Source organism: Pleurodeles waltl, chromosome 3_1 (assembly GCF_031143425.1).
Source record: "Pleurodeles waltl isolate 20211129_DDA chromosome 3_1, aPleWal1.hap1.20221129, whole genome shotgun sequence".
In the NCBI taxonomy this organism is placed as follows: domain Eukaryota; kingdom Metazoa; phylum Chordata; class Amphibia; order Caudata; family Salamandridae; genus Pleurodeles; species Pleurodeles waltl.
The window spans coordinates 1,510,949,382-1,510,965,376 of NC_090440.1; the positions used below are offsets into that span (position 1 = coordinate 1,510,949,382).

Sequence of the window (15,995 nt, forward strand, 5' to 3'; positions counted from 1 at the left end):
AGGCTCACCATACCTTGCAACTTAATAGATGTGCAAGTGTGGTGCGGGCTGTGCACACACATAGGTGTGCATGTGTGATTGTTGATGGTGAACCTTTAGGAAAGTGTGTGAGTGTTTTTGGGGAAATGCACCTTCATTGGTGTGTGTAGGTGAGATTAAGGGGGATGTGCAACTTCACTGACGTGTGTTGGATTGTGGGCCTATGGACCTTTAGCTATGTGTGTGGAGTTGTGGGGTGTACACTTTCAGAGATACGTGTAGGATAGATCAGCTGTGTGCTTTCAGTGATGTGATTGTGGAACTGTGGGGTTATACGTCTTCAGTGTGGTGTGTTTGTGGGGTTGCACGCCTTCAGAGTAGTATGTGTGGGATTGCATAGCAGTGTGACTTCAGTGATGCGTCTGTGGGATTGTGTGGTTATATGCCTTCAGTGTGGTGGGTACGGGATTGTGGGGCTGTGTGCCTTCAGCGATATGCGCTGAGCTGTGTACCTTCAGTAATGTGTCTGTGACAGTGTGGTGTTATATGCTTTCATTGTGGTGTGTGTGGAATCCTAGGGTTGTACGCCTTCACTGATGTGTATGGAGCTGTGCGCCCTTAGTAATGCACATGGGGGTTGTTTGTGCTGCCTACTTTCAGTATGTGTGTCTGAGGAAAGAAGTGGGCTGTGGAGGGAGGAAAGACTGGCACGTATTTCAGCTTCTGTCACTCGCCTCGGCCAGTGTCTGGTAAAAGGAAAGAACAGCAGCACATGCTGATTGGAAAGGGGCACGTAGCACGCATGTCACGAGACAATAAAGCTATCACTCAGGCAGGCACTTGAAAGTACAGTCCAACAGGATAGAATGCCACTGTTTAAATTACACAGCAACAGGGCTACAGTGAAGAGTAAAACGGGATCTTCAGATTAACAGCTGTAGTGAGGGAGTCCGGCTAACATCACATCGTTTTAGGACACTGAGGAATGTTTTATTCATAATCGGAGTCATTTTGTGTTCTCTTATTACTTCCTTCCTTTAGTGAATGGTCTGGCTTTCTGATCTCTGACAACTGTTAGTTTTCAACATGGGTAGGGACGTGGTACTCTTCCTAAAACTGTACACCCCCGATGCTATTTTTCATCGATGACTGATAAAAAAAAACACAACATTCTGCTGCCCTGCCTCATCAGACGGACTTCGGGAAGAACTGATAAAAGAAGGCTTGAGCACACTGCGAGTTTCATCAAGTGTGTGCAGGAGTAAAACTGAAACTATGACAAGAAGCCGCACACTATGAAAGGCAAGTTTTGTGTATCAGACTGGGCATCCAGCAGCCTGGCCTGCCATGCTAGGCAGCGCTTTTAGCATGTTCAGCTGGGACGCCTGGCAGAGAGCAGTGGGCCCCAGAGTGGCACAGGGAGCCATCGAGGCGGCAGGCGTGTTGTTTTGTGCTCTTATCTGGCACGAGGGCAGGCCTTGTCACTGAATCATTTTTATAGTAATAAGACCTTGGAAACAGCCTTGAAAACAACGAATATAACGGAAGGAAACTATGTCCATGCCGATATTGCGTCTATCGTTTCACCTTTCTGTCAGCAGGAATTGCACAATGTTAAAAATACAGCCTAGGTGCTCGTGAAGGTCTCCTTTTCAAGCGCCAGCCAAACAAACACTCCGGCTATCCCGTTACTTTCAACTATTAAAATAATACCATTAAAAAACGAACGCCCAATCATACTGTTTGCCCGGGATCTTGATAAAACACATCCCTAAGTCAAAGGGTTACACGAAACGTATACACAGCGGCAGTAAGGGAACCAGTTATGCCCGTAATGTGTGCAGCCCACCTGAAAGACAAGTCGCCGGATTTCTGCTCTTGAAGAAAGGCTCTCGGCGGTACAAGTGCCTATATTCCCAGGCCGGACGGTACTGCAGCGCCAATGCATCCATGGCTGCCGCCCTGCACAGATGGCGGCTCCCCTGCTCCTGGGAGGTGGCGGGCGCTCCTGCGCTGGGGGCGAGTGTGAAGTTCAGGTGATGTGCGCCTTCCTGCGTTATTAGCAAGCAATGGCGGGGAGGCCCCCCGCGCTCTGGGCATCTGGCAGGGGGTGAGGGAGCTCACCTGACCGGGGGAGGTGAGGCCATTAAGGTGCAAATGAGGGCCCGCACGGCTTCAAGAAGGGGGCTGGGCTTCACAGAAGGGGCTGTGCTTTCATATTCAAATGAACCCTCCTGGTCCCATCCCATGAGTCCGACAAACCATACTTTCGTGTTTACAAGGCCCTGGTGGCGTCAAATGACTACTCCGAGTATCCTCGCTTTTTTCACTCGAGTGATGCAGAACGCTTCTCTCAACATACACTAAATATCTTTGCAGCATATAAAACACATTTTAGCAGCCGAGGATGATTTTTTCCAAGTGTTAGTAGGCTGGCCCCCGTGTGTGAGCGTCTGCCTCTTTCACACACCAGTGTCTCTCCTGGCACGGTAACCCATTTGTTAGACTGTTTTCAAAACAGCCACGTTGCACCTCACAATGGCCCAAACCAGACAGAAGCGAAAGGGACAGTGGCACGGCAGACACAAAAGCTCAACACATTATGGCCACTCTAAGCGAAGCACAAAGGCAAGAGAGCCAGTGATGTGTAAATCGAACAATGGAGGAGGGGGGTGATGGGGGTATTGAATATTTTCTGTCACGAGGCAGCGGCTAAGGCTAGGCTCTAATTCAATTAAACTCCAATTTATTTGCTCAGGCCTAAACAACAGGCTGAAAAAAAAACTTAAGGTTTGCTCAACTGTTCTGAGGTACCACCTTTCGTCACCCCTGTATAAATCCACCATCTGTGCTCACATGAGCACATGCTCCATCTCGCAGCAAACACTGAGGCCCTAGCAGGCAGAGAAGCCAAAAACGCAGTACGCACACAAAAGCTCCCCGGGCTGCCCCAGGTCGCTGAAGCAGCCAAAGGGGAGGGGGGACAAGATCCTTTGCTCATTGCCCAGGTGAGATAGCCCGGTGTGTCCTCTCAGCCTCGACACGCGTCAAGTAAAAGAAAGGTTAAAATTAGAAAATTCAATTTATTTGATAATTTCCCAGAATAATTAGAGTTAATATGGGTTAATTAATATGCAAATCTCTCAGCAGATGTTCTGCAGCAGGGCCTGTGTGAGAAAACAGCCTTTGCTTTCTCCTACGTGATTTTGGCTGTCAGTTATTGGGTATAATTACTGTAACTAACCGAATACACACAAAACCTTTGGAATATAAAATTGTTACAGTTCTGGTTTTGCACAAGCTGCTACTTTCCTGCAATAAAAGCGAACAATTTCTTTTAGAAAATAGAGGCCTTTCTGTTCCTTTTTTGGATGTAAAAAGAAGAAATGAATCAAGTAAATGGCTTATCTTTTTTCCATGCATAATTAGGTCAGTATTCTATGAACATTCCAATGAGCACTTGGACAAATGTACTTATAAAATGATAGCGCCAACCACCTGCAAAATCAAATCGCATTGTTTTGACTCAAAGTGGTTTGCTGACCTACTAGAACTTTGCTTTGCTGAATGCATCCAGCCTTTTACTTTACAAACAAGCTTCAAATGCAAAACGCTCCTCAAACTTTTATTAAGGAAATTATTGGTCTACAACAAAGGCAAGTGATTAATGAAACACATTTTGGATAATATGCAAAGCGTGCAGTGATGTTATGACATGCACAAGTGCTTACTGATAGTTAACGGTTCAAGACGATTTATAACTTTGTAAAGTATTCCATCTTTGATTAATGCCATAACTTCTCAAAAATGTCCTTATGTAAATTAACCATAGTCTAAAATATATTTCCCACTTCACAAACTGTTGGATATATATTATCCATTGCTCAGTGTCAAAGGAAGTTAGGATGAGCATAAGCGCACACCATAAGCGAAGGAACATGCTAAGGATTTTGGGGGTCCTCTGTCAAATGTATTGTGGGGGACGGAACAGCTTTGAATTTGTGATCAACTTTCAGCTCTTTTTTGCCTTCTTTGGCCTGGTCAGTGACAGTGCACAGACACACTTGTCCAAATTCTAAATGTGTTTACATTCTAATATTCAGAGATAGTTACAATATTGTAGCACAGCAGCAGCTCACTAATATTACTCCAAATAATCCCCAGTTTCTCTTAGAGGGGTCCTGCTATAATCTAAAATAAACTTTTTTATGAATGTTGCATGAAATATAAACACAACATTTCTCTGCAAAATGTCTGTAATAGACTCTCACATATCACCCAAATGACAAATAAATCAAAGGAAAACTGTATTTAGACAATCCATGTATAAATGATTAAAGATCATAATGGAAAACTCTCTGCAGGAGCTGGCTCTATCAGGGGCTCCCCTGTCAAGCTGGGGCCCAGAGCCCACTTTGTCCATGCCTTATAACATCTCTGCATAAGCTGTGTGTATTATTAGGCCTGGGGGTGTGTGTGCATGAGTTCTAGTCCGTTCTCTACACTTGTGACTCTCTGGCCAGAGCTAGAGTGTGTTTTGTAGATTCCTGCCACAGAAACACAATACTTTTTGCGAGATTGGTTATGGGAAGCAGGGCCAGAAAGTGTGGCATCACATCCGCTGTCACGATTACCCGGGGGTATTTAGGACAGGGCCATCTTGCTCTTCTCATCTTTAATAATCATCCTGGTTGCAGGGGATGACTTGGCATCACACTTCAAAGAAGGGAAGCAGTCACAAATTTGAAGGTGTTGGAGCTTGTATGCTCTATTCATCCTCAGCCCTGGACCTTTTGGAGGGGGGAGAATGGTGGGGATATAAGGCTCTAGAATTGGGAATGAGTGTCAAAGTGAAATGGAAAGAGAAAGAAACTGCAGGCCACAGTGGGTATTGCGGGTTATGGAGCAAATTGCCACCAAAAAATTGATCAGGCTTATGGCCTTAGTTAAGGACTAGGATAGGTGGTTGACATTTTTAAGCATTATAAATTATATTGGGTTAAACTCTTGGTGCTTTCAGCAAGTAAGTGCACTCACACCATATTTGCAGACAAGTTAAATTACCGATACACGGAAGACTAGGTCCTCAGTTTTTCCAACTGATTTCAATTGCTCAAATGTCATCTGGGAGGCTATTCCAAGATGCAATGCCCAGAGACTACAAGGCCTAACAGTGCTGTTTGCATGATAAAACATGGTCAAATGATTCTGGGCCAGGGCACATGGGATAAATTGGGAGATGGATAATCTAGACATGTTTGAACTTTCATCCCAGAGGAGTTTCTCTAATATATGACCCAGAGCTACCACAGAGGACCTGTTGTGGCACAGGAAAAGAGCTAGATTTGCTTTTTGAGTGCCAGGTTCATTATGGTGACATCTTGCTAGGATGCAATGTCCAACCTGAGTGTGAGGGGTAGTTTCTACTTTGGATGTGCAATGGATTACAGAGTATAGGAGGACATGTGCAAAACACATTAGGACAACCGAGCAACTTTCACATTGAACCTTTATATTTAGTTTGTAGTTATCCTCGTTTTTTTGTGAGGATGTGCTCACACTTACAGCCTATTCTGTGTTTTAAATGCATTTTTGCTGCTCCAACAAATGTCTTCCTCAAGCAGTAAAAGACTTTGCAGTTGAAGTTTCTGCGTCACTGGTATGAAAATACAAACACTGCTGCAGTAACTTTACTGAAGTTGGGTGATGGGCACAAAATAAATTGTAGAAATGTAGTTGTCGGAAAAAAGGCTACATTTCAACACCGAAAGCTTTATCAGCAGGCCTGCTCCGAGGGTGCCTGTCTCTGATGGAAGTCTCTTATCCTGAACGTTTTCTGCAGGACTCCAGCTTACTGACAGAGACGCTAGGGCCTGCTGCCACCTGACCATGCCCCCCCTCCCCGGTCACTCCCAGGTACTGGAATCTGCTGACACTGGCAGGACTTGGCAGCACGAATGCCGGGCGGGGCAAAAGACAGACAGTCACAGCACAGGCTTTCTGCACTTTTCTTCCTTTTACACAGGCACCTGGCAACCCTGTATATTGAACGCATTTAGACATTTTCTACCTTGCTTCGTTCAAGTTCCCAAAGTATTGGTACCCATGGCAATTAAAAAAAAAAAAAAAAATAGAACAATTAGATGGGACTTTCAGCACCGTTAGAAGCATGATGGCGACTTTTAAACAGTAACTGAAAAAAAGTTCTAATTTGTATTAACCTGCACCGCTAATAAAATAAACGTCCACACCACAGAGTATTTAACACTGGCCTCCTAGCTGAGTTTCTGATGGAAACGCATGAGATACTTTGGCAAGCTATACCCGGGTTTTCTTCTAACTAACTACATGTTCATTGCAACCAGTGCCCTGCTGCCGAGCAGCGTCATGCGAATTGTATTATGTTCTAACTGAACTAACTCATGAAACAATGATAACACATTATCTCAGAGAGCAGATTAGACGCGTACAACGCGATAGCAAGGGATTCCAGAAACTCTCTGCCTCAAGAAGGTTATCAGTTATCTGAAGCCAGAGCAGAAGGTACAGAACATACACTTGAAGATTCACTGGAAGGTTGGAGGCATGCGGTTGATAGAACTATCTTGGAAAATGTCGAATTCATCCTTGATGACCGCTTAGTTGCAAAGCTATTCGAGGATAAGTTTTCGAAGTTACATTTTGCAGGGAAAACATAAGGCTCGTATTCATATAATCTACCGGCACAACCACTGCCTGTCATGTCATGGCTCAAACAAATAACTTTAGTCCTTCACTGAAGATGTATATGTCGGTTACGTCATTTCCCTGTTACCTGCACACCACAATCGTCAGCCGACTCTCCACATTGACTTGTGACATTATTTGGGCAAGTTGAGATCACAGTGCCCCAACAGTACTCTTGTGTGAGATACTGCATGGCATAGTACCGGACACCAGCACTTGTGTGTGGTACAGCGTGCCATAGAGCTGAATACCGAGGCTCACACAGAGCCCTATCAGCGTTCTTGTGTGTGGTACTGCACAACATAGCACTGAACACTGCGGCTCCCACAAAGCCCGATCCGTACTCTTGTGTGCAGTACTGCATGTCATAGTACTGAACACCGAGGCTCCCACAGATCCCAAGAACTCTTGTGTGCCGTACTGCTTGTAATTGTACTGAACACTGAGGAACACACAGAGCCCTGTCAGCATTTGTGTGTGTGGTACTGTATGTAAGAGTACTGAATACTGAGGCTTCCATAGAAAGCCATCAGCACTCGTGTGTGATACTGCATGGTGTGCGTGGTACTGCATGTCATAGTACAGAATACTGAGGCTCCCACAGAGCTCAATCAGCACTCTTGTGTGTGGTACTGATTATAGTGTGTGGCACTACATGCCTTAGTACTGAATATTGAGGTTCCCACATAGCCCCGTCAGCACTCTTGTGTGGTAATGCATGTTGTGTGTGGTACTGTATGTCATAGCACTGAATACTGGGGCTCCTCACTGGAAACGTCTCCACTCAAAAGCACTCTTGCTCAAGAAAGGAAATTTAGTTAATAAGGATGCTTGAGGCAGAAACGTCTTTGACATAAGAGTAGTGTGCGAAGGCAACTTTCCAAGCAGAATATTCACAAGTGTGTTTCAGAGGCCTGTGGTGAGAAGGTCGCTGTCATATACAACAAAACATGTTTAGATTCAATATCATTCTTAAGTAGGACAAATAGGACATCATTATACTGCCAACAAAGGGGAGGCGAATTAAGAGTGCCTCTCTCACACATGCATCCATGGAAAACACGTAGCTACCGCCCTCCGGGAAAAATAAAAATAAAAACATACGCCCGCCTTCCACTCCAAGTCAAGTCCTATGTCACACACCAAGAACAGGTTGCGAGTCTAAATGGAAACTCTGATTCATGCTCCAGGCTCAGATTATGAACACCTTTGCCTCTATAGGTTCAATCTGCAGTGAGCTATAGTAGGACAGCCTGCAAGAGTTGCCACATCTACTCTCTGGGTTAACCTTTCCCTGACTCCCCCTTTGTGTGCCTATTCCCTGCAGGGCTGATTAATTTATTGCCCCCGCCACATGTGAGGAGTGGGTTGCTGGTTGCTGTAAAGTGCCCTAAAGCGTCCCATGGGGAGAGGGACAATCAAAGTCTTTTGAAATAAATAGTCTTTCTGCTGCTTTTAAATCTGCATGTGACACGTGCGATAAAGGGGTACCCCAATACATAATGTTATTATAAAATGATGCAATAAATCAGGCTTGCATTTTGAAAATATGCGGGCATCATATTCTCACTGTTTGCTAGTGTAGTGCTTCGTTCGTTGTCACAAATAGGTGTTTGTAGAAGCTTTTAAGACTTGCCAAAAGATAGTCTGCTAGGGAGCATAGCTCACCTTGGTCAACACTGATGACCGCATGCCAGGGCACTGCACATTGGTAACACATTCTATGCATGATTGTGTTGAAATGCCACCCTTCTGAAACCTCAGCGTTTGCTACCAGCCACCTTTGAAATAACTATGTGCATTTATTTATTTTGCAGTTTTTTATGGTACAAACTCAGCCCAAGGACATTAGAGGGCCTTGCATGAACACCAGTTACACTACACAAGGTCAGATTTACTTTTGAGACGCGATGAGATTAAATGATTTGACTGAAATCAGTGGATGTTGATCTGAAGCCGGGACTCGAGCCGGGTTCCCCAGTTCCAAAGTCACCAGTTCCGATAGTAATGCAACATCCTCTCTCTAATCCTTGAATCCTTACAGGTCCGTGTCAAACACTTAGAGGGCATTATTTGACAAAAGGTACTTTAACAACGGTGTAGAATTGAAGCGGCATAGGTAATCAAATTTCGTTCCTCCATTTGTCTCATCCAGTTGTCTCAGAAAAGGTACAGCATACTAAGAAAACATGTTTAGTGCACATTCTTAGAAGTAAACTGCTTGTCAACACTTCCCTGTACAGCATCCTCGCGTACATAGTTCTTTTAATGTAGCCTGTTTGTTCGGATACATTTTTTTTCTTTGAAAGAACTTGAAAAAACACACCTTTAGAAAGTTTTTTACCACCTTCATTCAAACAGCAGAACAAAAGCACAAGAAACTAAGGGGAAGTCAGCTGCATAACAATGTGACTGTATAACAACAGCAGAAATCACTCATCAAGCTACTTCATCACAAACATCTGTACACAGCGCCATCCTGTGGATGGTGCCAGAACTGCATTACAGAGTAAAGGCAGGGGTGCATAATCCTTGTCTAAAGTCCTCCCCCTATTTCAGATATGTGGCTCATCCTCAATTTTCATCCATATTTAATCTGGGGAAAACCACCTGCCTGAGACATCTGTAGGTTAATTGTGTGAATGCTCTTGTGTGCCATTAAATATATTGTGAAGCCTGATTACTTTCATACTGAATGTGCCAAAAATGGTGTAAGTATATGATGTTAGCCCTTCCCAAATTTCACTGAACTCAAAGGAGGGAAATTTTGGTTAAGCTATTAAACCCAAAGACTATGGAAACTGACCAGTTATGACCACAAAAGCATAGGCCCAGATTTAAAAAGGCCTAGGTAGCACCTCCTTTTACCACATTAGCGTCATTTTTATGATGCTAATGTGGCTCAACAAGACCAAATTCACCGCACCAAATTTACAAAGAGGCAAAATGCATGCATTGCAAACTTTGTAATCCCCTGTGCCACAATATGCCTGTGCCAGGCAAAATGTATGCAAAGGGGGAGTTCCCCCATTCGGGGACGGCAAAAATGGCGCAGTGGAATCTCTGAGATTCCACTGTGCTATTTTTAATGGCTATTTTTAACACCTGCGCAGAGCATGCATTAAAAGGGGGCACACCATTATTCTTAATGGGCCTCAATGGGCTTTGCAGGATTAGCATCAACATTGTTGGCGCTAATCCAGCAATGTACTTCAATAGCATCAAAAATGATGTCGCTATTGTCCCTAACCCTCACCATGGAGCGCCGCATGGGGGAGGGCATTCTTGCCCCTACTCTAACAGTGGTTTTGCAAGTGCCAGGCTGCATGGCACATCACACAAAAAGTAAGGGGGTGCCACTGTGAAGCTTGCCTCAATGTGTGGCAGTGGCAGTCTTCTGCCATAGTGCACACTCAAGGGAATGAGAAGGGTCTTGGCTCTAACCAGGAGTCAGCACATTAATAGTTTCTGAGGCGAGAATACTACTTGGGTCGGAGTCTCAATGCCAGTGCCAGAAGGGCTGGTCTGGCTGGCCAGTGTGTGGGCCAGGTATTTTGGGCCAGATCTTTACAACAAACATTGTGTGCAGCAAGTACTACGAACACGTGCAGGCTCCCATACTTTGCAAAACACCTACACAGTATTTCTTTACCAGTTCACAGCTGCCCCGAATTGTAAATGTTGGGCATTTTTTCAGGTATCTGATAATCTGATAGGGGCCACTTTTTATCTAGTGTCCAGGCCTATTTACACTTCCAGCCAGACCCTGAATATTGTTGGCCCTGCCTCTGTCCCAGCACTTCTTAAGATGTCAAATCAATAGTTTATGTATCAATGCACTCAAAGCGAAAACGAGAATCAGATTATCCATCAAGAAGAAACTGCAAAATGTCCAGTTCTTTCCCAACTGCTGACAATTACCCCAATTATAAAGCACCCAAGAATTCAATGGAATAGACAATGAAATGTAACAACCTTCTAATACCGCCCTGTAAAAGCAAACTGGTTATTGATAATACGTCTAAATATTACGATTATTAAACACAGACTGGTTATTGACAAGAAGTCTGTATATTAAGATTAAATGATGCATTATATGAGACGTTTTTTCAATTGATAGCGTGCAAATACTTTAACTATGGCATGTATGCACACTACTTGGAATGAGGCATGGGTGTGACTGCGCAATATCAGTGGTGAATTTAATTTTCGGCCAACTAGTGTGACAGGAATACACAGCAATGCTTAGATCCTGCAAAAAAGTGATATATCCCCTTAATAGTTTTCTAGTAGCCAGGACGATTCCAATCCCAAATATTCCAGTGCATTTCTTCAGTACAAATCGTATGGTTACCCACGAAACTTGGACTTGTGGATTGTATATAGCTTCCCCGTTTCCATCTCAACATGTCTTATCTGCATTTGAACTCATAGTTCTGACTCAATTTAACTTTTTCTACAAACAAGTACCCTGCTGACTCACAGCGAGAAAATATTGTGCAGTGACAATGTTTAAATCAGATTGTTGTTGAATGAATTGCCTCCAAGTGGGAATACATCATAAAACTAAGACTACTGCCTACTACTGTGACAAATAACTGTGATTTCTGCATCTTTAGAATGATTGCTAAGGAACTGACAAAGTTTTGCCGCTTTAGGGCCATAGGCCCGATTTTAATAAAAAGGAACCCATAAAAAATAAATTACTTTTAATAAGTATATGCAAATTCTAATGTAAGCAATCAGTGCAAAATTAATTTTGTCAGAACTGATTAAAAGCAATAATAAATCTATATGCAGTATTGCTTCAATCTGATATTCTAAATGTATTATACTTCCTGTAAGATTAATTAGAATGCTAAAACAACACATTAGGACGCCAGAACATATTACAGTACATACTTGTAATAACAGTTAAGCACAACCTGAGTTGTAATTATGGCCTGTTACAAAGTAATTTAATAGCGATTGTTTTCTTTAGCTGTTGATGTGAAATGAGAGCTTGAACGTGTCCGTGTTTCCTTTCTGATACATTTTTCTTTAACACAACAAGTTGATTAAAGTAATGAAACCCCCTTCAACCCCATTAGTCCCAAGGATTCATTTCAGTTTTGGTTGCAAACTAACGCTGTCATGGTGCACGACACGAGCAGAGTATGAAGAACAGTGGAAGCACTTCAAGGTTGTTTTGCATATTTGTCTTAACTGAAGACTTTCAGGCAAAAAAACACACATATTTTTAAATGTGTGCATAGCAACCCCACTTCCGTAAAACAGAACCACAACAACATGGATAGTCGAGCGTGAACCGAAACGTTGCAATGTCGTATCCAATGGCATTCTAAATGCCCCCCAAATAAATATTCGATTACATACCCAGCCCTGCGAGTACTTTCACGAGTTGTGTATTAGCGTGCGTTTGTATACACATCCATGTAAGACGCGTTGCCTAATAAACTATGTGAAAGTAGTTTGGCATTATGGACACAATTTAGAGAAAACAACGTTTAACTCAACATAATGCACAAAATACTATAGGGCGCGGAATCGGTATTCTGGATAACTTCCAAAAGAAATTAGGCAAGTTAATCTTTCTTTTTGGATGTATCCCTGATTAAGCCATAACACAATGAAGAAAAAAAAACAGTGCGAAGGCAGAGTTCTGAATGGCATCTGTGCTAGGGGCTTCAGAGGACTGCTTACTGTCATAAACCCCTGTGTGCTAGCAGCTGGGGGCTGCGGATTTAAAGAGGTCAGGGGACCTGGGGCCTCAGATGGGATAAAGATCAGAAGGGAAGCTACCCAGGTGATGCCCGGGCCCCTGATCAGGCCTATCTGCACTCGCATTCATATGATAATGAATGTGTAAATCACATCTGTCCCCCCTCTGTGCCTGCATCCTAGTCACCTGAATAGCATCCCTACCAGGTATCAAATGAGCGACAGGAAATAGGTTTCCTTTTCATCCAGACTCACTGTGAAATGAGAAAAAGAGCACCCTGACTAGAAGGCGGGAGCCCACCAGGGATTCCAGGCTTAGGATTCAGCAAAACAACGCACGTCTAATTGTCACGCAAACGCGGAAGCAGTCAGCAGAAACAGTGAGGGTTTGCAGTCAAGGTGGCTGTGTATCTATCTGCTTCACGTCCTGACGTAGGAACTACCCCACAAAATAAAGTTGATAATTATTAGTCATTACCTTTTAATGATGCACTATTCCAATAGCCATCCAGCTGGATATCGCATGCCTAGCGTGCTGCTCATCTTAACTAACATAAATATATGATCAGCTAAGTGGCGAAGTGCAGGCCAGGAGAGCAGTGAACATCATTTTAAAAATAGATCCAATAATTCTGATATTCTCTTACTTGTAAATGGTAGCGGCTTTGAAGGAGCACAACAAAAAAAAAAACTGACGAAGGATCGGACTTTTACTTTCATATGGGAAGAATATTTGGATCTGAAGGTTTATTATTTCACCTCTGGATTCATCATCTCTGTGCTTCTCTCATCTCCTTCCTTTTTTGATCAGGGGCATAAAAGAGTAAGTGTGAATGCTTAGGTACCTGGGGTATGGAAAGGTGGTAATTAGCACAGCAGGATAATTGAAGTGTAGATTGCAGCATGAACAAATGCTTTGACTTGTTTGTTCTTCGCACTCTTCCGTGATTATTCTCTTTTTTTTTTACTCAGCTCTGCTAATGAACACCTTACCTGCTTAGTTAAACTGATAAGGACTTGAATGGGCGCAGCTGAAAGTCCCCTGTCCCCTAAAGATGCCCAGAGACACACCACCACCCCCAGTTTTCACTTAAACATTTTCCTGCCAAGCTGCTTTCAACTTCAGAGTTCACTGCTGTGCCGTAAAATCTCACATTGTACTGTACTTTTAATGACAATTATTGGCGAATCACCCAGAAAAATAAAAATAAAAACATATTTTGAAACGGTGAAGAAGGGTGAGTCTGCTTAAAAGGTACCTGGGCTTCACTGGACAGAGGAACTCTCTAGTGTTTCCGTGTGTTTGTCTCCTTTGCTACTTTGTTAGTGTTTCACTGTTTTTTTAATCTCATTCGTTTGTCAATTAACATTAAGGTGTAGATGTTCCTATCCATGTATTAGAAAATAAATGTTATGCAAATAAATTAGACGGGGATCAAAAATGTATCTTCCCACTGTAATGCTGCGTAAACTCCCTGTATTTTGCACAATTTTTATTTTCTCATATAAACACCTATTTGATAAATTTTCACTTAAGGTAGACAGATTCCAGTAGACAATGTCTGGTGGAAATTGAGAAAGCAGAAAAGAGCAAGCTACGTCCCCCACTTTACCTTAGCAAATGTATGGAAATACAGCAATAAGGTATCTTGGGTGAAATGAGGGCATACTTCACCTATGGTTTTCACACAGACAACTGTGCAAGCATATTACATGTAACACTCATGTTTTTCACAAAATGTGCAAATATTTTGCGTAAATAAAATTTTGCATTTTAACCGAGCCCAGAAAGAAATGGGCATTCTGAGTTATGTGATACACCTGTCTTACAGATGCTTTTACCAAACAAAAACTGACAACATTTAAAATTGAAGCATCCCCTGAAAATGACACGCACAGCGGAGACAGCCAGCCACCCCTATGGAGGAAGGATCCCCCTGACTCTGAGTTCTGGAAAACTGTATTACCCCTTCAAAAGTTATGGAATCGGGGGAATATGTTTTCTTAACAATGTCCGTTTTTAGAAAGACTATTTAATGCCAAATACCCAAAAGAAACATAAACGAGACAGTAAGAACTCTATATATATATATATATATATATATACACAGACAGGGCACTTTGGTCCACGCTGGGCATTTCTCTGTCATATTGCTTTACAGTTAAATGCATTACTTGTGAAATTAATAATTTGTCTTTACAGCAATAAAATAGCTATATCAAATTCTCAACTGTGAGCCAAGAACGTGTGTCGTTTGTGCCACAACTCCTCTGTATACCACAGATTCTCAAGTAAGATGCAGTTCACACATAACCAAAGCAAGAGTTATAGGACACTAAGAATAAGGCAGAGAAGGGCATTACGAGGGAGAAAAATATATTATTTTTCAGTTGAAAAGTACACAATGACTTAGGAATTTGACATAGTTCCTTTTCTAGTGACTGTTACAATCATTAACAAGGCTATGTCCCTAGTGTATAGAAGGCTTATGTTTATTTACTACATAGAATTAAATTAAGCAGGTGTTAAAATCATCCACTTACATTCTCTCTGTTTAAAAAATCATATTTTAGGTAATCATAACACAGAAATACGTTTCAAGCTCCATCAAATTGCTCTTCAACATAATTGGGCTGATTAAGTGAATGTCATAGTTGTGAGCACTCCAGGGGCGTGTAGGCCTTTCACATAACTGCTCTAAAGTAATAGCAACCTGGTGAGCAGTACAGAAGGTAGTCAATGCTTAAACTGGTGTAGTGGAATTTAGTCACATTTGATTTACTACAACCACTGTCATAAATAATTGAATGCGAAGTAGGGAAGAACTAATACTAAGTTAAAGTTTAAAAAGTTATTATACCTCCCTTTTGCCATTTCACTGCATTGTACATACAAGTTATTAGAATTATGTAGTATTACTTAATCGATCAAACTCAAAAGCATGAAAGACTGAAACACATGCAGTTCAAAATCCTACATCTGTAGTACTGGTCATGAGATTACCTCTTTAGGGCTGGTCAAACCGAAAAAGCCAATTGCTGAATTTACTCTGAATCAGAAAGTGTTAGACTTCACGCACTTTGATTATGATGTGTACTTTCATACTATTATTATCATATCCAACAGAAAACAGAATCCAGCATGAGTTATCCCATCCCTAGACATTTGTTTTTCTGTTGTGCAAGTTTTTGACTTGGCCAGTATTATCCACACATTAATCAGATGTTTGATACCTTTCTTATTAGTGGAAAAGCATTGTATAGGACACATTTGGAGAAATGTTTCAAGTCCAAGACCACAGTAATAATTACCCAACTAGTTAAACTAGTCTCTACTGGCAGAAATTTCAATAGACCAATAAAGAAACATTATTGGAACAGACATGGTGCCCATACTGTCATTAATTTTGCCAACACATTTATGTAGAAAGACTATTTATATAAGTAGATCTTTATGATACTCTAGCTATTATTATAAACCTTCAACTTTGACCAATAATGACAGCTTCACAATAGACTGTAGTATGTATAGAAATTCCATGTGCCTCTTACATATGTGGTACTCCTGT

General features: G+C 42.2%; 1 protein-coding gene across 14 annotated transcripts in view; it reads right to left on the reverse strand.

Annotated features, from left to right (window-relative positions):
* ZEB2 (zinc finger E-box binding homeobox 2) overlaps nucleotides 1–15,995 on the reverse strand; it is a 151,638-nt gene that overhangs the window by 38,139 nt on the left and 97,504 nt on the right. Inside the window, exon 1 of one of the 14 annotated variants that reach the window (XM_069225098.1) lies at nucleotides 1,829–2,078. The exons of the other annotated variants lie outside the window; for them this stretch is intronic. Coding sequence (XP_069081199.1) covers nucleotides 1,829–1,931 — 103 coding nt within the window. The 5' untranslated portion in view covers nucleotides 1,932–2,078. Of the gene's footprint in view, nucleotides 1–1,828; nucleotides 2,079–15,995 lie in introns of those variants that run through there. 14 annotated transcript variants of the gene reach the window in all.